The 20099-nt window shown below is 42.9% G+C and overlaps 1 protein-coding gene across 4 annotated transcripts in view; it reads left to right on the plus strand.

The window, feature by feature from the left end:
- MYH10 (myosin heavy chain 10) overlaps nt 1–20099 on the plus strand; it is a 154090-nt gene that overhangs the window by 65277 nt on the left and 68714 nt on the right. For 2 of the 4 annotated variants that reach the window (XM_024215616.1, XM_024215617.1), the window contains exons 5-8: nt 1560–1662; nt 14845–14874; nt 16623–16640; nt 19668–19760. In XM_024215616.1, coding sequence (XP_024071384.1) covers nt 1560–1662; nt 14845–14874; nt 16623–16640; nt 19668–19760 — 244 coding nt within the window. The remainder of the gene's footprint in view (nt 1–1559; nt 1663–14844; nt 14875–16622; nt 16641–19667; nt 19761–20099) is intronic. The other 2 variants (XM_024215618.1, XM_024215619.1) reach the window with 2 other exon arrangements.

The raw sequence follows: 20099 nt of genomic DNA on the forward strand, positions 1-20099 counted from the left end.
AGTTCAGTTCAGTATACAAAGCAAACTACTAAATCTAGTATATATAGCGCAATGGAGGGAAGTGTTGCCTTGGAAACTTCAACTGCAAAAGTTGTTAATCCACACTGCACACACATACGTTTTCAGTTAAACTATTTGTAACAGAAATGGCAACTGACTAAACTGACATCCTAGTAGGCTTGAAATGGTTCCACAGTTAACTGTCAAGATTTATTTCTGAAATGAATATTTAACAATGTGAGAAAATTGCACTTTTCCAGTGCAATTCCAAGTAATTGAACCTTCTTAATTTCGTATGCTTCATAAACACAAACAGCAATCTCTTCCCACTTAGCTATGATTTGGTAGCCGAGTTAAGTTTGTAGTGAGTGTTACTAAAAGATGCATCAATAAATTTATAATGTAGAATTGTCTGAAAACTAAATTACGGCTATGAAAAAACCTTGTGGTGTCAGTCCTGTTTCATGTGAAGATAATATAGATTTAATAAATACCTCCCTTGGAAAATCAGTTTACAACTTTGTGTCCTACAGACACATCTTGAAATAAGTCAGACATATCCAAACACATCTTACTTCAAACCTAGCTGAGCATTCATTAAAATAATGCATGTTTTGTACCTGTTTACAGCAATAAAATTAAAAGTGTAATATATGTGTACTCCTTGCAATCCTAGATATGCTTCAGCCTAGCCAAGAATCTGATTATGGTACGATATGTTAAGATGTATTTTACTGCTAATGCTCCTAGGGCCTGACTTTCAAAAGTACTGAGCACTTGCAGTCCCATTGACTTCACTGGGATTTGTGGGAGCTCAGTGTTTCTGAAAATCTGGCACTTATAGCATGAAGTGCCATTATGGCATTATGTTTATATATTAGTTATTCTAAGAGATTCAATCCATGGCCTTGGTCAAGTCAATCTCTCTGCTTCAGTTTCTTATCCTTTAAGGAAGAGGTAAGAATGCTTGTTTCACACAAGAATTGAAGATTAGGGTTTGTTGTTAGTTGGTGGTGGTAAAGAACTATGATAAAAAGTATGCTTAATACATAATAAGCATACTTGACATTGTACCAATAATTAAATGATGTGCTAGGGAGACATTTTGGATAACGGCAGTGTTTAAACTGACAAACTCCTGATTTGTTTCCTTAAACATTACAGTCAAGATGGGTCAGGTAATATCTCTTATTGGACCAATTTCTGCTGATGAGAGACAAGCTTTTGAGCCACACAGAACTCTTCTTCAAGTCTGGGAAAGGAAAATGCATTTTGCTGTGAAGCTGTGAGTTCTTTTCCAAGACCTGAAGAAGAGCTCTGTGTAGCTTGAAAACTCTTACCTCACCCACCTTGTGTCTCTAATATCCTGGGATAGACACGTCTACAGCTACACTGCATACATCCTTAACCATTAGCACTTTTTCTTTCAGACAGTTAATAAAATACCATTGTACGGTCCAAGCCTGAGACTGAAATGCAATTAGGTAGATACCATAAAAGACTGACTATGCTTGTTAAAACTGAATTTTGGGAGACAAATGTGTGAATGTGTCTTGCAGAGGTGAATCTGGTGCTGGGAAGACCGAAAACACCAAGAAAGTTATTCAGTACCTTGCTCATGTTGCTTCCTCCCATAAAGGAAGAAAGGACCATAATATTCCAGTAAGTTGTTTTTTTATTTTTATTTTTATTTTTTTTCCTTATTTTTCAATTGTCTTTCTCTGTTCCAGAACCAGGCTTTATTGTATCTAAATACCCTAAAGTGCTGTCACTGCTAAAAGGATTAAAAACTAATATTTAGGATCAAAAATAAATATCAGTTGATATGGCTGTTAGCTAAGATATCATTAAAGTGTTCTAGCAACAGAAATGAATAATTTGGAAAATAAAGTGTGATTGTTTAATTCATAGCATTAAAAACAAGTATTAACTGTTAAACTCTGACAGGATATGTGGAAAATTTCAATATGTAATAAACACCGTGCTTTTGTAATGGTGAGAGCTAGAAGCCCACTGTTAGGGAAAGGTAATAAAACAACTGAGCCCTTTGCTATGATCGTTATCTTTCTGTTTTTGTATGACATGGTATTGGAAAAACTTAACTCACTGCCTTATAACTTGGACTCTTTCAGTAAACTGTACTTCAGCAAAATCTGACATGCACATTGGTGGATTAAGAGTTTTATGCAATGCAGAGTCAAAAGTATATAAATGGGTTTCAGATCATCCGTTGTACACTCATAGTGACTCCATTATTCAGTTTCACTCTAGGTTACTGGTTCACTATCAAAAGTATTGCTGTTTGCATGCTTTTATATTTTGCAATGGTACCACAGGTTGTATGGTGCTGTCGGAGAAAAACAGTGCTTAACAGCTAAAGCAGTCTGTCTTGAACCATTTACAGTAACAACCCCTATGGTTTAGTTGACATTATATTTCCCATTATAAGTTGTCCGGTGGATCCCCCGCCTGTCCCTTGACTTGAACCCTGAGCACATGGAGGCTCAAAATCACAGGGAAGCAGGAGCCAGAACAGGATTTATACATGAGTTAGCAATGCTGAAGAGAACTGGTAGCAGCAGGACAGGGTTAAGAAGGAGAACCTGGAGGACAGTGTGAGGGACGGGAGAGCAGAGGGGAGGCTGCTCTGTGTTCAGATGGACTCTTGGGGGAGTTTTTAACAGTCCTGTGTGTGGGGAAACCTAAATTACGAACTCAACATCAGTAAATATTCTATTAACTTTGTGCATAGGGTAATTGCGCAATGTGTTGTGCGCTTATGGTTTGAGCATGAGTTCGTAATAAGGCTTTTGTGTACACAGGTGCCGGATTCCTCTGGGCCCTGGGGGTACTCAACCCAACCCCCCCGGCCTCCCTTGGTGCCCCAGGCCCTGCCTCTTCTTACTCCTGCTCTGTTGCAGACGCTCCCCCTGCCCCTTCTCCCAAGCCCCCACTCCATAGAATCATAGAATATCAGGGTTGGAAGGGACCTCAGGAGGTCATCTAGTCCAACCCCCTGCGCAAAGCAGGACCAATTCCCAACTAAATCATCCCAGCCAGGGATTTGTCAAGCCTGACCTTAAAAACCTCTAAGGAAGGAGATTCCACCACCTCCCTAGGTAACCCATTCCAGTGCTTCACCACCCTCCTAGTGAAAAAGTTTTTCCTAATATCCAACCTAAACCTCCCCCACTGCAACTTGAGACCATTACTCCTTGTTCAGTCATCTGCTACCGCTGAGAACAGTCTAGATCCATCCTCTTTGGAACCCCCTTTCAGGTAGTTGAAAGCAGCTATCAAATCCCCCCTCATTCTTCTCTTCTGCAGACTAAACAATCCCAGTTCCCTCAGCCTCTCCTCATAAGTCATGTGCTCCAGCCCCCTAATCATTTTTGTTGCCCTCCGCTGGACTCTTTCCAATTTTTCCACATCCTTCTTGTAGTGTGGGGCCCAAAACTGGACACAGTACTCCAGATGAGGCCTCACCAATGCCGAATAGAGGGGAATGATCATGTCCCTCGATCTGCTGGCAATGCTCCTACTTATACAGCCCAAAATGCCGTTAGCCTTCTTGGCGACAAGGGCACACTGTTGACTCATATCCATCTTCTCGTCCACTGTAACCCCTAGGTCCTTTTCTGGAGAACTGCTTCCTAGTCATTCGGTCCCTAGTCTGTAACAGTGAATGGGATTCTTCCGTCCTAAGTGCAGGACTCTGCACTTGTCCTTGTTGAACCTCATCAGGTTTCTTTTGGCCCAATCCTCTAATTTGTCTAGGTCCCTCTGTATCCTATCCCTACCCTCCAGTGTATCTACCACTCCTCCCAGTTTAGTGTCATCTGCAAACTTGCTGAGAGTGCAATCCACACCATCCTCCAGATCATTAATGAAGATATTGAACAAAACCGGCCCCAGGACCGACCCTTGGGGCATTCTGCTTGAAACTGGCTGCCAACTAGACATGGAGCCATTGATCACTGCTCGTTGAGCCCGACGATCTAGCCAGCTTTCTATCCACCTTGTAGTCCATTCATCCAGCCCATAGTTCTTTAACTTGCTGGCAAGAATACTGTGGGAGACCGTATCAAAAGCTTTGCTAAAGTCAAGGAATAACACATCCACTGCTTTCCCCTCATCCACAGACCCAGTTATCTCCTCATAGAAGGCAATTAGGTTAGTCAGGCATGACTTGCCCTTGGTGAATCCATGCTGACTGTTCCTGATCACTTTCCTCTCATCTAAGTGCTTCAGAATGGATTCCTTGAGGACCTGCTCCATGATTTTTCCAGGGACTGAGGTGAGGCTGACTGGCCTGTAGTTCCCTGGATCCTCCTCCTTCCCTCTTTTAAAGATGGGCACTACATTAGCCTTTTTCCAGTCATCCAGGACCTCCCCCAGTCGCCATGAGTTTTCAAAGATGATGGCCAATGGCTCTGCAATCACATCCGCCAATTCCTTTAGCACCCTTAGATGCAGCGCATCCGGCCCCATGGACTTGTGCTCGTCCAGTTTTTCTAAATAGTCCCGAACCTCTTCTTTCTCCACAGAGGGCTGGTTGCCTCCTCGCCATACTGTGCTGCCCAGTGCAGCAGTCTGGGAACTGACCTTGTTCGTGAAGACAGAGGCAAAAAAAGCATTGAGTACATTAGCTTTCTCCACATCCTCTGTCACTAGGTTGCCTCCCTCATTCAGTAAGGGGCCCACACTTTCCTTGACTTTCTTCTTGTTGCTAACATATCTGAAGAAACCCTTCTTGTTACTCTTAACATCTCTTGGTAGCTGCAACTCCAAGTGTGATTTGGCCTTCCTGATTTCACTCCTGCATGCCTGAGCAATATTTTTATACTCCTCCCTGGTCACTTGTCCAATCTTCTTCTTCTTGTAGGCTTCTTTTTTGCATTTAAGATCAGTAAGGATTTGACTGTTAAGCCAAGCTGGTTGCCTGCTGTATTTACTATTCTTTCTACACATCGGGATGGTTTTTTCCTGCAACCTCAATAAGGATTCTTTAAAATACAGCCAGCTCTCCTGGACTCCTTTCCCCCTCATGTTATTCTCCCAGGGGATCCTGCCCATCAGTTCCCTGAGGGAGTCAAAGTCTGCTTTTCTGAAGTCCAGGGTCCGTATTCTGCTGCTCTCCTTTCTTCCTTGTGTCAGGATCCTGAACTCGACCATCTCATGGTCACTGCCTCCCAGGTTCCCATCCACTTTTGCTTCCCCTACTAATTCTTCTCGGTTTGTGAGCAGCAGGTCTAGAAGAGCTCTGCCCCTAGTTGGTTCCTCCAGCACTTGCACCAGGAAATTGTCCTCTACACTTTCCAAAAATTTCCTGGATTGTCTGTGCACCGCTGTATTGCTCTCCCAGCAGATATCAGGGTGATTGAAGTCTCCCATGAGAACCAGGGCCTGCGATTTAGTAACTTCTGCTAGTTGCCAGAAGAAAGCCTCGTCCACCTCATTCCCCTGGTCTGGTGGTCTATAGCAGACTCCCACCACGACATCACCCTTGTTGCTCCCACTTCTAAACTTTAATCCAGAGACTCTCAGGTTTTTCTGCAGTTTCATACCGGAGCTGTGAGCAGTCATATTCCTCTCTTACGTACAATGCAACTCCCCCACCTTTTCTGCCCTGCCTGTCCTTCCTGAACAGTTTATATCCATCCATGACAGTACTCCAGTCATGTGAGTTATCCCACCAAGTCTCTGTTATTCCAATCATATCATAGTTCCTTGACTGTGCCAGGACTTCCAGTTCTCCCTGCTTGTTTCCCAGGCTTCTTGCATTTGTGTATAGGCACTTAAGATAACTCGCTGATTGTCCTGCTTTCTCAGCCTGAGACAGGAGTCCTCCCCTCTTGTGCTCGTGCTTCCTCCCGGTATCCCATTTCCCCACTTACCTCAGGGCTTTGGTCTCTTTCCCGCGGTGAACCTAGTTTAAAGCCCTCCTCACTAGGTTAGCCAGCCTGCTTGCGAAGATGCTTTCCCCTCTCTTCATTAGGTGGAGCCCGTCTCTGCCTAGCACTCCTCCTCTTGGAACGCCATCCCATGGTCGAAGAATCCAAAGCCTTCTCTCCGACACCACCTGCGTAGCCATTCGTTGACTTCCACAATTCGACGGTCTCTACCCTGGCCCTTTCCCTGCACAGGGAGGATGGACGAGAACACCACTTGTGCCTCAAACTCCTTTATCCTTCTTCCCAGAGCCACGTAGTCTGCAGTGATCCGCTCAAGGTCATTCGTGGCAGTATCATTGGTGCCCACGTGGAGAAGCAGGAAGGGGTAGCGATCTGAGGGCTTGATGAGTCTCAGCAGTCTCTCTGCCACATCGTGAATCCTAGCTCCTGGCAAGCAGCAGACCTCTCGGTTTTTTCGGTTGGGGTGGCAGATAGATGACTCAGTCCCCCTGAGGAGGGAGTCCCCGACCACCACCACCTGCCTCCCTCTCTTGGGAGTGGTGGTCGTGGAACCCCCATCCCTAGGACAGTGCATCTCATGCCTTCCAATTGGTGGAGTCTCCTTCTGCTTCCTTCCCTCAGATGTATCATCTAGTCCACTCTCTGCATTAGTACCTGTGGAGAGAACACGAAAACAGTTGCTCACCTGTATCTCCATTGCTGGTACATGGATGCTTCTCCTTCTTCTGGAGGTCACATGCTGCCAAATGTCTTCACCGTCCCTCTGTCCCCTCTGCACAGCCTGCTCTGATTCTTCAGAACGTTGCGCCCATAGAAGCATATCTTGATGTCTGTCCACCCCCATCCTACCTCTTCCCGCACCTCCTGCATACTGCAGAACAGCTGATGGTGGCGGGCGGGAGGCACTGGGAGGGAGGAAGAGGAGTTGATCGACGGGACCCCGGTGGACAGGAGGTACCCGGGGGCCCCGAGAGCTGGCTGCTGGTGGGTGCTAATTTTTTTTCCAAGGGTGCTCCACCCACAGAGTTGGTGTCTATGTTTGTGTAGCACATTAATCTCCCTGTGTTATGTATAGTGTTTTTGTCAGTTACAAGCAGAAGGAAGTTCCTTGTGGTATTTGAGTCTTGTCATGCCATGGAGGCATTAGGGCATGATTAAGAGGTATAATGTGACTTTTTGCTTTGGGAAAATGTCACAATTGCTCAAACTTAATTACTTCATTTAAAAGTTTTTGATTATGGACAATCCTGGCTCTGCCACTGACGTACAGTTTGGCTTTATGCAAGTCACATCTCCGTTTTCTGTTTTCCCCATCTGTGAAATTGCCCACATCTCACAGGGATGCTGTGAAGATTGATTAGTTAATGCCTGTACAGTGCTTTGAATGTATGAAGTGCTATGAAGATGTTTAAGTACTGTGTGTGGTGGCGGGGGGGGAGGGGGAAACATACTGTTGGTGTCGGGTTGGATTCCCAATCACTCAAAAATTAGAGGACACTTCTGTGAATTTTGATCTTAATCTCTTTTTGCCTGAATTCCCATGAGTAAAATGGGATAATACAACTTTTGTCTCTCACAGGGGATAAATTCATTTAATAGTGTTTATGGCACTTGGATATGGCAGTAATTGCCATAAAAGAGCCGGTAGCGAAAGTAATTTTTTTATTAGGTGTAAAACTTTGGATGGTGAATAGTAAAAGGGCATGGAGTTGCACACACTGAAGGATGAGGATCAAAAGAAATTTTAAACACCTACCTCTTTCACCAAGTACTGTACTGTCTGTTGTGAGCAGTGAATGAGGTGGGGTCCTGTGAAAAATGTAGGAAGATGCAATTTGTAATCCATGTCCTAATACGAATAAAGGAGGGGCGCAGAATCAAGGTTGCATAAAGCAACATAACTTTTAGACTTTTTTTTTTTTTTAAAGAAAAATATTGGGATTGCAAAGTCCAGCACTCACAGGGAATTTAACTGAAGTAAAAAAATTATGTATTAAAAATATTGGGAAAAATACTTTGCTAGAGTCTGACTTTTACTGTACATGGTAATCCACTCATCTCTTTGATGCTTTATGGCTTGATTCTTGTTCTCTATTGGCTTATACTGAGCTGGAGGCAGGGTGTCAGGAGTAAAGCTGTATTACACTAGACAGATGTAGGAAGAGGTAAGGGAAGGGAGTTCATGAGTTTATCTGTATATTTTGCCTGTGTGCTCACACTGCATTAAAAGAACATTAAGATTGCAAAGTCTAGCACTCCATGGTTTAGGATATGCCAGAATAAGGCTGCCTGTGCAACCATAATTTGCCTGCCTTGTGTGTATGCGTCATGGCAGGGGTCAGCAACCTTTCATAAGTGGTGTGCCGAGTCTTCATTTATTCACTCTAATTTTAAGGTTTTGCGTGCAAGTAATACATTTTAACATTTTTAGAAGTCTATAACTTTCTATAATATATATAACTAAACTATTGTATGTAAAGTAAATAAGGTTTTTAAAATGTTTTAAGAAGCTTCATTTAAAATTAAATTAAAATGCAGAGCCCCCTGGACCAGTGGCCAGGACCCGGGCAGTGTGAGTGCCACTGAAAATCAGCTCACGTGCCGCCTTCGGCACGCGTGCCATAGGTTGCCTGCCCTTGCGTTATGGTGTGGTTTTTAATTACATGACTGCATACGATCTTTCCACAGGACCCCTGCCTCATTCAGTGCACAGGATGGACCGATAGTGAGGGGAATCACGGTTATGTAGTGAAGGAGGCTGTTTGTAAGACTTTTTTCTCATTTGAGGAATTTGGGAGTGTAGTGAATGCATCAGGGGATTTTAGGAAGAGAGAGGACAGTCTCATGGTTAAGGTAGTTCATATCTGAGTTAGAGAATGGTATTCTAGCCCTGCCCCACCACTGAATTCCTATCTGATGCTAGTCAAGTCACATAAAACCAAACACTTCATAGGTAGTCATTAATTGTGGTGTTCATTTTCCAGATGCCCAGCTTGAGACCTTGAGCACTGAAGCTGTAAACTGAAGTCAGTGGGAGCTGGGCTTTAAATATATAATGTGCTATATAATGCTAAGTACTCTGGGGGGGGGGGGAAATCAGGTCCTAGGTGTCTCAAATTAGGCATCCAAAACCTGTGACACTTCGTACCTTAATCTCTGTGTGCCTCAGCTCCCTTTCTGTAAAATGGGGGTAATACCCCCTCACTTCAGAGGTGTTGTGAAGATAAATTAGTTCACTTGTGTGATTTGCACTGTAAAAAAGTGTCACGGAAGTTAATTCTGTAGTCAGAGCAGGGTTTGAATAGTGTGCAGTAAATAAAGCATGGGGATACACGTTGAACAACAAGGATAAAAACAAAATATTGAATAGCTGTTTATTCAGGGAGAGCTGTCCATACTATGCACTGAATGAGGCAGCGTGGGTTCTGTGGAAAAACTAGTTTGTGATAATGTAATTAAAGACTATATCAAATGCATATGCACAAGGGAGCTGAATTAAAGTTGCACAGTCAACCTTAACTCTGGCATTTCCTAGAGATTAATTACATAGGATTTTAAGAAACAAATTCCATCATGTGTTGTCATTGAAATCCATATGGTTCATCACCAGGTTGGAACCTTTTAGATCCATCACACATACCCCTGCTCTTTGAGCAAAGGGAGTAACTGAGAATAGCAGTAAGAAGAACAGGAGTACTTGTGGCACCTTAGGCCTGGTCTACACTAGGACTTTAATTCGGATTTAGCTGCCTTAATCCGAATTAACCCTTCACCCGTCCACACTACAGAGCCAGTTAAGTCGAATTAAAGGGCCCTTTAAATCGATTTCTGTATTCCACCTCGACGAACGGAGTAGAGCCTAAATCGATTTTGTTAATTCGAATTAGGGTTAGTGTGGACGCACACCACCGAATTACTGTGTTTAAGTTAATGGGGTAGTGTGGCCGCACACCACCGAATTAATGTGGTTTAAAACCGAATTAAGGTGCTTAGTGTGGCCGCGCACAATCGAATTTATACAACCTGTTTCCCAAATTCGAATTATCTAAATTCGGATTAATCCTGTAGTGTAGACATACCCTTAGAGACTAACAAATTTATTTGAGCATAAGCTTTCGTGGGCTACAGCCTACTTCATCAGATGCATTGGATGAAGCAGGCTGTAGCCCACGAAAGCTTATGCTCAAATAAATTTGTTAGTCTCTAAGGTGCCACAAGTACTCCTATTTTTGCGGATACAGACTAACACGGCTGCTACTCTGAAACTTGATAATAGCAGTGTCACCCACTGTGTGGACTAGCACCAAAAGGGGATGAAATGTATATTCTGCCTTTGGGTTTCATAGATATTTGTCAACAGCAGAAAAACAGTGAGATTCTGGGATCTTGTTCCTTTCGAGGTTCTGGAGAAGAGTGTGCTCTGGTGGGCACAGACCCTTCTGCCCATTTCCCCCTCCAACCTGTACTTTGTCCTGCCTTCTCCCTACCCCTGCTTTTTTGCAGTCCCAATCTTCATCTAATCTCTTCTTTCTCTTTTTCTTCCCTCTCCTGGCTTGCAGTCTTCTTGCCCAACTAGTCTACTTTCCCTGGCTTTTTGTCTTAATCTACTCTTCTTCTAGTCCCTTTCTCCCCCCACTCCATCCAGCTCTTGTTCTCTCTGCATTTGAGTGTCGCTTCCTCCTCTGTGCTGCCTGAGCACCAGCAGGACAGGCCATAGAGAGCATAGAAGAGACCAGCTCCTTGTTCTTTGTTTGGTACCCAGCTCTACCCTGGCCCACAGCAGGCAGGAGCTGCAGTTATTGGAAAAGTCCTGACCTCCAGCATGCTCAGTAGCTCCGTGGGGATGGCACACACGTGCAGTCTGGTAGCATGTGGGAGCTGAGAGGCTGGAGCATGCTCAGTGGAGATAGACTTTTCAGATATAGCGGTGAAGCTCTAGCAAGCTCCTACCAAGCATCTGGAAACAGATTTTGTTTTCAAAGAGTTTAGAGACTTATAATTCAGCAACTATAACCTAGGGTTGCCAGCTTTCCATTTGCACAAAACCGAACACTGAGGCCTCGCCCCCGCTCACTACATTTCCCCCTCCCTGGTGGCTGGCTCGCTGTCCCCCATGGGTGCAGGAAGGGGGCTCCAGGTGGAGGTTGAGGGACTTGGGCTGTGGGTTGAGGCAGGGGGTTGGGGTGTGGGAGGGGTGAGGGCTCTGGGCTGGAGGTGCTGGCTCTGGGCTGGAGCCAGGGGTGAGGGGTTTGGGATGCAGGAGGGGGCTCCAGGTTTGGAGGGGCTCAGGGCTGGGGGTTGGGCTTACCTCGAGTGGCTCCCAGTCAGCGACACAGCGGGGGGGGAGGCTAAGGCAGGCTGCCTGCCTATCCTGGGGCACCATGCTGCACCCCAGAAGTGGCCAGCAGGTCCGGCTCATGGGGTGGGGGTGGACAGGAGGCTCTGTGGCGCATGCTGCTCTCGGCCGCAAGCACCCCCCCCCCCCCCCGCCGCCCGGGGCCCTCTTGCGTCCTCCCCCCCGCCTAGGAGCCAGACCTGCTGGCCACTTCCAGGGTGCAGAACGGTGCCCCCAGGACAGGTAGGGACTAGCCTGCCTTAACTCTGCCGCACCGCCGACTGGACCCTTAGCACCACCAACGGGGCTGTTGACCGGAGCCGCCAGGGTCCCTTTTTGACCAGGTGTTCTGGTAGAAAACCAGACATCTGGTCACCCTAATAACCTCTGAATATTCAGTCTGCATGGAGGACACACTCCAGCCCTTCACAGCTCCTAGTGGTAGCCAGGCTGCATGTGCAGTATCCCCATCTAGCAGCTGAGCACACTGGAAGGGGTTGAAAGCACTTCGGAGGAACAGAATTGAAAACGACCAAGACAATTTGGAGAATTGGTTTGCAATCAATAAAATGTGCATTTGATTTTTTTCTTCTTCGGTGTAGTACTTGTCTTAATTGAATTTCAAATACAAAATGGAGAGTAGCTGACTAGGCAGCAGTATTGCAGAAAAGGGGATATACAATGGGCCACTAATTGAGTGAGTTAATAGTGTGGGACTGTTATAATAAAGGCAAATGTTATTCTGGGTTGTATTAACATGAGTGTCGTATGTGGCATCATATTGAATTAAGATGAGAGGTAACTGTTCCACTCTTCTTGGTGCTGGCGAGGTCTCAGCTGGAGTACTGTGTCCACTTCTGGGTCCCACACTTTAAGAAAGATGTGGACAAGTTAGAGGAGAGCAACACAAATGATAAAAGGCAGAAAACCTGACCTATGGAGAAAGATTGAAAGAATTGTCAAGAGAAGACAAAAGCGGAATGTAACAGTCTTTAACTACGTAAAAAGTTGTTATAAAGAGGTCAGTGATCAATTGTTCTCCATGTCCAAGGGTAGGACAAGAAAGTAATCTGATTAGTTTGCAGTAAGGGAGATTTAGGTTAGATATTAGAAGAAAACTTTCTAACTATCAGGATAGTTAAGCACTAGAACAGGTTACTTAGGCCACAGAATCCTTTTCATTGGTGGCATTTAAGAACAAGTTAGATGTCTGTCAGGGTGGTTCTCGATTTACTTAATCCTGTCTCAGCACAGGGTGCTGGACTAGATGACCTCTTAAAGTCCTTTCCGGCCCTACATTTCTATGACTCTACGCTCCAGCCTAGAGCTGCAGGGGCAAAGCGGGACTTTCCCTGTACATGGTGGCCAGGCACCAGAACTCAAAGCAGGGAGCTTGTCTCTTGTGCCGTCCGTGACTCCAAATCAGGCATATTTATTCTCTATTGAGTGTGTGCCAGCAGCAAACACAGGGGGGGCCAGACTGGGAGCTGGTGGAGGGAATAACGGGAGGCTGGGAGAGGGGACAGGACAGATGGGTGAGGAGCTGTTGGAAGAGGTCAAGGGGACCTGGGACTAGCTGGGTAGAAGGCGCACAGGTCCATTCTGTGCAATGAATAGCACAGAGACTTGTAGGAAAAGTAACTGCAATCTTTCATTATATGATCATAGATAGGAAATGCCAGAATTCAGGTTAACTTTTTTGGAAGGCTTAATTTTGCAACATTAATGTTCTCTTAATGTGTCTTTTTGATATACAATTCCAAAAATGGAGAAAAGACGAATTTATAGAATGTTTGTGTGCTTCCATGGTATTTTAAAAAGCCAGTGCAGAGGTTATAAACTTGTGGTGGAGGGAGGGAAATGGAGGAGAATTAGGGGCATGGCTCCATATAAGCTTGCAACAGTTAACCAGATCAGGGAGTCTTTTGGGGACTAGGAGGGCAGGAGGCCTTTCTGACCAGGAATATTTTATTTAAGTACAGTAACATCTTTCAATAAATCTAATTCAAGTGGGAAGCATTAATGAAAAGAGAAATTGGCAAAATTTGTTTTTGCCAAATGTAAAACTAATTTTTTTTTTTTTTAAAGGAGTCTAAAGCCTTTAACATAGGTTTGGTCCACACACAGGCTTGCAGTGGTTTTAACTAAATGGGTTTTGCTTATGCAGATCAGTGGACACTTTGGAATTAAGGTGGCTAAAGCTGATTTAGCTAAAGTCAGTTTGTTGCCAGCTTCAGAATAACAGTGTTTGTAAAGCTGGTAACAAACTGACTTTAGCCACCCCTATTCTAAAATAATTGTCCACTTAGATTTGTAGCTAAATAACTAAAATGGTTTAATTTAATTCCTTTGAGATTTACTGATAAAGAGCTATGTAAGAGTGAAGTGGTATTAATGTATTTCAGTTCAAGATCTGGTTTAGACCAGCCTATAGTGTTGCTATTGCATCATAAAGCATGTTAATAGGACTTGCTGATTGTTTGTTTGTTTTAAGTTGAACAAAACCTCGAACTGAATGAGCAGCTTGCTTGCTTGATTAAGAACATCTTTAGAGACATTTTTTCCTTGCTATGAAATAACTTCTTCAGTGCCTTGGAAATTTTGGACGTAGATTTCATAGCATGCCTTTGGCTTGGTATATTATTTTATTTATTTATTTATTAAAATTCTAGTGTAATCAAGGGCTGTTTTACAGTAAGATTTAAAATGGTCTCTTTTGATTTTTGAGGGCCTGAACTTGCAGCCCTTTTGTGTCCTCTGTGAGCAAAGGTTTTAGGATCAGGCCTTACATAGTACTAGAGCTGGCTGAAAAAATTAGAGTTTATTTTATTTTGCAAAAATTTCCCCAAGAATTGATCTTGTTTTCTGTCAAAATAAAAATTTGGAAAATTTCTACTACATCTACACAGTACTCATATTTTGACAGCATTTTCTCCCTCTAAGTCCAAGTAAGTGTCTTCCAACAACATTCACTTTCTCCTAGGGAGAAAAATCACTCTTGAACCCCCCCTGCTCTTCTAGTGTGAGACCAAGATAGGAGGTTGCACATTTAATTCTAAAAAGGAATTGTCAGCGAAAACATCCTTTCTGGGGAGGTTGGGGAGAAGCAAGTGCTCAGACCCTTTCTCTTGGTATCGATTAGGACCAGGCTAGCTTCTTTAGAAGGATGCTGAATGCCATACTGCTGAACAAATATAATGTCCAGTGATTAAGCCTGTAGAGAAAGAACTCAATTTTATTTTAGTTATTTTTAGCTGACATTACTGAGAAAGTATATGTATATAGCAACTAGTTAAATTCTTGCCTCTGCAGTTGCCTGTTAGGCCGTAAATGCCAGTATGTATGAGGGAAGACTTACTCTCTGGCAAGTGTACTTCATATGGCATTAGTTCTTTGAATATGCATAAGAAAATTTAGTAGGAAATGACTAATGAAATATAATAGCTCTGCTTCTAGCTACAGTAACTGGGTAAAACCACTTCCATGAACTGAGTGTTTGGTTGAACTAACATGTATAATTAACATGGAGTATAGCTTGCAGCTGGAAAAATGCAGACTTGCTAACACTTGCATTTGTTTGTTTGCAATGAACAGCCCGAATCACCTAAACCCGTGAAACATCAGGCAAGTGTTTTTCTTTATGCTTCTAAGTTTATATGGATTAATTCGTATTTTTCCAACTATTTTTGTATGACGAGATGAGCGATCAATTTTAAATGTCTGTATACTACTAATTTGGTGGCATGTTTATCATGAAGTGGTGACAGACTAGTACAGGTATACAACTAAGTAATCTTAGCAAAATGTATTATTCATTTTGTACAAAAGCACTGACTGGTAACAGACTTTGAATTAAACTAGCTTGCAATGCTCCAGGATAAAATCTGGTATCTATCTGTCCTAGAGTTGCCAACAATGATTGAAGCTATTCCAGGAGATTGATTTCCCCCTTCCCCTTCCCCCCCCCCCAACATGACATAGGATATTTTAAGAAAATGACATTATTAAAATTTTCCGGATTGCTTTCAATAGTCACTGGGAGATAGTTGCTGATTCCAGGAGTCTCCAGGCCAATCCTGTAGGGTTGGCAACCCTAATCGGTCCTGAAGCAAAAGCTGTATCTTCACCACCAATTTAAATCCTCCACCTCACTGTGTGCCCTTGGTAAATGTACTGTGGAGATTTTAATGCATAATGCTTTGGCATTATTAAGTGATGTGATAAAGAAATTATTTAAATTAAACTAATAGAAATTAAATGCACATTAATCCTAAAAGCTTGGGTGCTTGAATGTTTTATAGCCACTCAGGTTACACATTGATATGATATTCTTCACAACAGTACAGGGTGTGGGAAAACCAAGACTTCCTCTAAAGTGCAAAATCTGCCATGACTTACTATAACCTGACCCAACAGCTTAGTGGCTGCTCAGTCCTGTATGGGTTGAAATCTTCAGAGTGTGCTTGAGCTACTCTTGTTTCTCAGGCTGTCTGGAATTGTCATGAGGATGATGCTCTCTGATTCCTGACAGAGGAAGGGGTAGGCAAGCAATAATGATTGAGGTTTAACCCTTCCCCGTTCTTATGACATGATGGAGCACTGCTGAGCTGTCAGTGGGGCTGTCTAGACTCCTATCTACAGAAAGTGCTGTGATCTCTACTGCTTTAATTATTAGAAATGGGGAGTTAAGGGTAAAGTTAGGACTCCCTAATGCAGAGGGAAAAGCACACCAGACAAAGTATACACTCTAATCCAGGGGTTCTCGAACTGGGGGTTGTGACCCCTCAGAGGGTCACAAGGTTATTACTTGGAGGGTAGTGAGCTGTCAGCCTCCACCCCAAACCCCGTTTTGCCTCTGGCATTTATAATAGTGTTAAATATAAAAGAGTTTTTAGTTTATAAGGGGGGGTCGCACTCATAGGCTTGCTGTGTGAAAGAGGTCACCAATACAAAAGTTTGAGAACCACTGCTCTAATCACTGCTTTCAGGAGGTAAGGGTGTGTCTATCATGGTCACCAGGGTTAGATAAAGGTAACATTTTCAAAAGCACCTAAGTCCCACTTTCAAAATACATAGGTATTTAAGTGCCTAAATCTCATTGAAAATCAACAGGACATGAGCAATTCTGAAATTTTACTTGAAGTCTTTACTCAAGTGTTTCTTTGTTGTAAAACCAGAAACTAATGAATAATGTTTGGATGGATTGCTTTTTTTGCCAATGGACCTGTTCACATCAGGATTAAAAAATGTCCAATTATGTTCATATTTTAAATGTGTCAATAGGAGTATTTTAAATTCGAATCCGGAATTGTTGGTATATTGCATAAATCATAACCATTAACATTTTGTTTCACTGTCATTTTGAACTACAGAGTGGATCCCTGTTGTATGTGAGTAGCATGTAGCTCCCTGTCTCTCACCCAGATTTCACAATGAACCAAATCACTGGGATGCTGGTTTTCTAAAACTGAGATAACAGTATCTCTTGTCCTTGCTCTAACATTGCTCTATTGATCTGCATGAATTATTGCATGACTTCACTTTTCACAATATCTTGATGCTGCTTTTTCCAAGATCTATTTGACTGTATAAGTAGGGGAATCTAGCCCAATCTTGCCTTCATTCTAAAATCTCTGTGGAATGTTTCTGAATAGGATAATTGATTTCATAAAATTAAATGAATTTAGTCTATAATTTAAAACTTTTAAAATTTAATGAAGAGAATACTTAAGTATGAGTGAGTTGTTTAGTAATCTGTGATAAATTCCTTCTTATCTCGTCATGAATACCAAAAACTTCAACTAGGAAAAAACATTCTAGCTTTTTAGGCTGTAATCAAGTTTCTCCTCTTTACCATTCCTCACCACTCCTATCCTGATTCTTAAAGAACAGTGACAAATCAGTAGAAAGCAGAATTAGAACTTAACAGTTTTCCCAATCTGTGTACTTCAAACATTCAAAATCCCCTGAACAGAGATCAACCACTCTCCATAAATAAGTGTCAATATAGTCTCTCCAAACCAAATTGGAGGCTATTGCATTTCAGGTCATTCTGAAATTATATATAATGCAAATGTTTCCCCTTATCAGACCAAACCATTTCTTTGTGCTTCCAATATTTTTACTTTGGTTTCTCTTAGGTAGACTTTGAAGTATGTACAGCACAGATCTGTTGTACCCGTCTGTTCAGTGGTAACTAGGGTTACCATATTTAAAAAATAAAAAAAGAGGACACTCCACGGGCCCCAGCCCCGCCCCTTTCCCACCCCTGGCCCCGCCCCAACTCCGCCCTTTCCCCGCACCTTCCCCAAAGTCCCCGCCCTAACTCCCCCTCCTCCCTCCCAGCCATGCGAAAAGGGCTGCCCGGCAAACCATGAAGCCGGTAGCGCTCGGGCTTTGGGCAGCCCCCTTGCCTCCGGACCCTGCGCCCCCGGCCGGGCACTTCTCCTCCCCGGCTCCAGCTGCTCTGCTCCGGCGGCGCAGGGTCTGGAGGCAAGGGGGGCTGCCTGAAGCCGGTAGCGCTGGCTCGGGCAGCTTGGCTCTTAAACAGAGCCAAACTCTGAGAGGGGAGGAGCAGAGCAGCCGCGGGAGGGGAAGTGCCCGGACGGTATTTTTCCCGGACATGTTCGGCTTTTTGGCAATTCCCCCCGGACGGGGGTTTGATTGCTGAAAAGCCGGACATGTCCTGGAAAAACCGGACGTATGGTAACCCTAGTGGTAACGCAGTGTGCTGTCATTAGGTCAAAATTTTGAAACCAATATCTGTTGTTTCCAGGCTAAGTAGAACCTGAAATATCAGTGAGCTTCAATGAACAGCAGCTTGTGTGCATCCCTTTGGTGAAAGGCGTTGGCTTACTTTATTTCACATATTTAATTTAGTCTGTTTCATGCTGAATACAAACGGGTGAGCAGGGTTCTCTGTCTAACTGTCCCGGACATCTGCTAACGATGAAGGCGCAAAAACATGAACAAGATGCTGCCCACTACCTTGTATGGATCAGAGATTCTGAACAATCGATTTACAGTGTATATAAAAAAAGAGAGACTAGTATTACAACCACTACACTGAGTAGGGTGCTAAAATTTTTTCTCCAAGTTGGTTTCTGTTTTGTTGGTACAGTGTTGAGGAACACTTTTTTTTTTTTTTTTCTTTCTAAAACACTGGGAACGGAGTACAATATTTGTGTGTGTCCTCTGTAAATGTTCAGTGGTTAGTCTGGGAGAATACTCTGAATTTTTTTAGGAACTCTAGAATTCAAAAGAGATAGAAAGGAAATCTGTTTTTGAAGTGGATCAAACTTTGAGCAGTCTACCTGAGGTCAAGTAACAGATCAAGAACGAGCAGGAATCAGTTTTCAGCAAATCTGATATATGTTACAACTTAAAAATAAAAGCCTCTAACAGGCATTAATCAAAGTGAGTTTTAAAAAATAGTTTGTATAATCATTGACATATGTAAGGACTAACAAAGGTGTGTGATGTCTCTCATTGTTAGTTGTTCATTCAGTCCAGGAGTTTTACTCTTCCATGTGCTATAAATGGTAAATGATTGGAAAAAGCAGATTTATGAACACTAATTTTGTGATTGCATTCCAGAGACACAATTCCACTTTTTGTTCCCATCTTTCTGGGCAAGGAAATAGTATCACATCTTCCCACACACTTGCTACTTTTATGGGCTCATGGATGCAGCACAGACCTGGTTATACTAGTCAGATCTTTTAATAGGCAGCAAGCTTTAAAACAATTGGATGTCATAAATAATAGTACAGTTAGGTACCGCATATGTTGACTTGCTTTTTAAGTTTGAAAATAATTAATCTTACAATTTGGCATTATTCAACTTCACTTATGCCATTTGTGTCCTCCTTACTCCAGCTCAAAATATATGGAAATACCACAAATTTTGTCCAAAATCTCCAGTTAGCTATGAGACTCAATAGCTTGCTGACTGATGGTGTATGCTTAAGCACCTGCTGTCCTATATGATCCTGGTTTAGATACTGATCATTAACAGTCCTAAAGCTCTAATTTGCAGAAACAACTTACACAGAAATCCAAAGATTATTCATTACTTTGTCAAATTGTTTTCCCCCTGCAAAAATAGCATATGGGCTTTATTCTGACTTCTGTGCCTAATTCATTTGCCCTGAACTTGAATTCACCTTTTTATGTTCAGTGTTTTTAACATCAGCCCACCCAAGCTCAGTCACTTTTCTATACAATAGATGCCATCTTCTCTTTTCCAGTGAAGAGTGTCAACAGAGCAAGGAATCAAACAAATAAGAGGCAATGTGTTTGAAGATCTTGTCAGGCACTTGGGGTAAAATGATCAGAAGGGAAACAGAATCAGGGACAGTCTGACATACACATGGGTTTCATATAAGTTTGCTTTTGTGTTTGTGTGGTTTTTTTAGGGGGAGCTGGAACGTCAGCTTCTGCAGGCGAACCCCATTCTGGAATCCTTTGGGAATGCAAAGACTGTGAAAAATGACAACTCTTCCCGTTTTGTAAGTTTAAAAAAAACAACAAAAAACCAAAACCTGGATGTTTGTTCACAAAAATATACGTTTTATCTGCTCGTAGGCTAGCTCTCTGTTTGTGAGAAACTACCTTATTGGTATTGGAAGTTTCCTTTACACTCTACCTTCTTGAGTTCAACTGAAGTTTGTATACTGAAACTTTGAAGTCTTATTCCAATGCTGTATCCAGCATATTTAATTTACTAGAGATACTATGGTCACAGTGTGGTGTTAGGCAAACACTTGCTTTAATACAAAACTCCTAGGCTCATCTATCCATGAGTAGACAATTGTGCTGTTTACATGAGATGCGTAGTGATAAACTTT

This window comes from Terrapene carolina, unplaced genomic scaffold (genome assembly GCF_002925995.2).
Source record: "Terrapene carolina triunguis isolate 2854851 unplaced genomic scaffold, T_m_triunguis-2.0 Scaffold192, whole genome shotgun sequence".
Lineage (NCBI taxonomy): Eukaryota > Metazoa > Chordata > Testudines > Emydidae > Terrapene > Terrapene triunguis.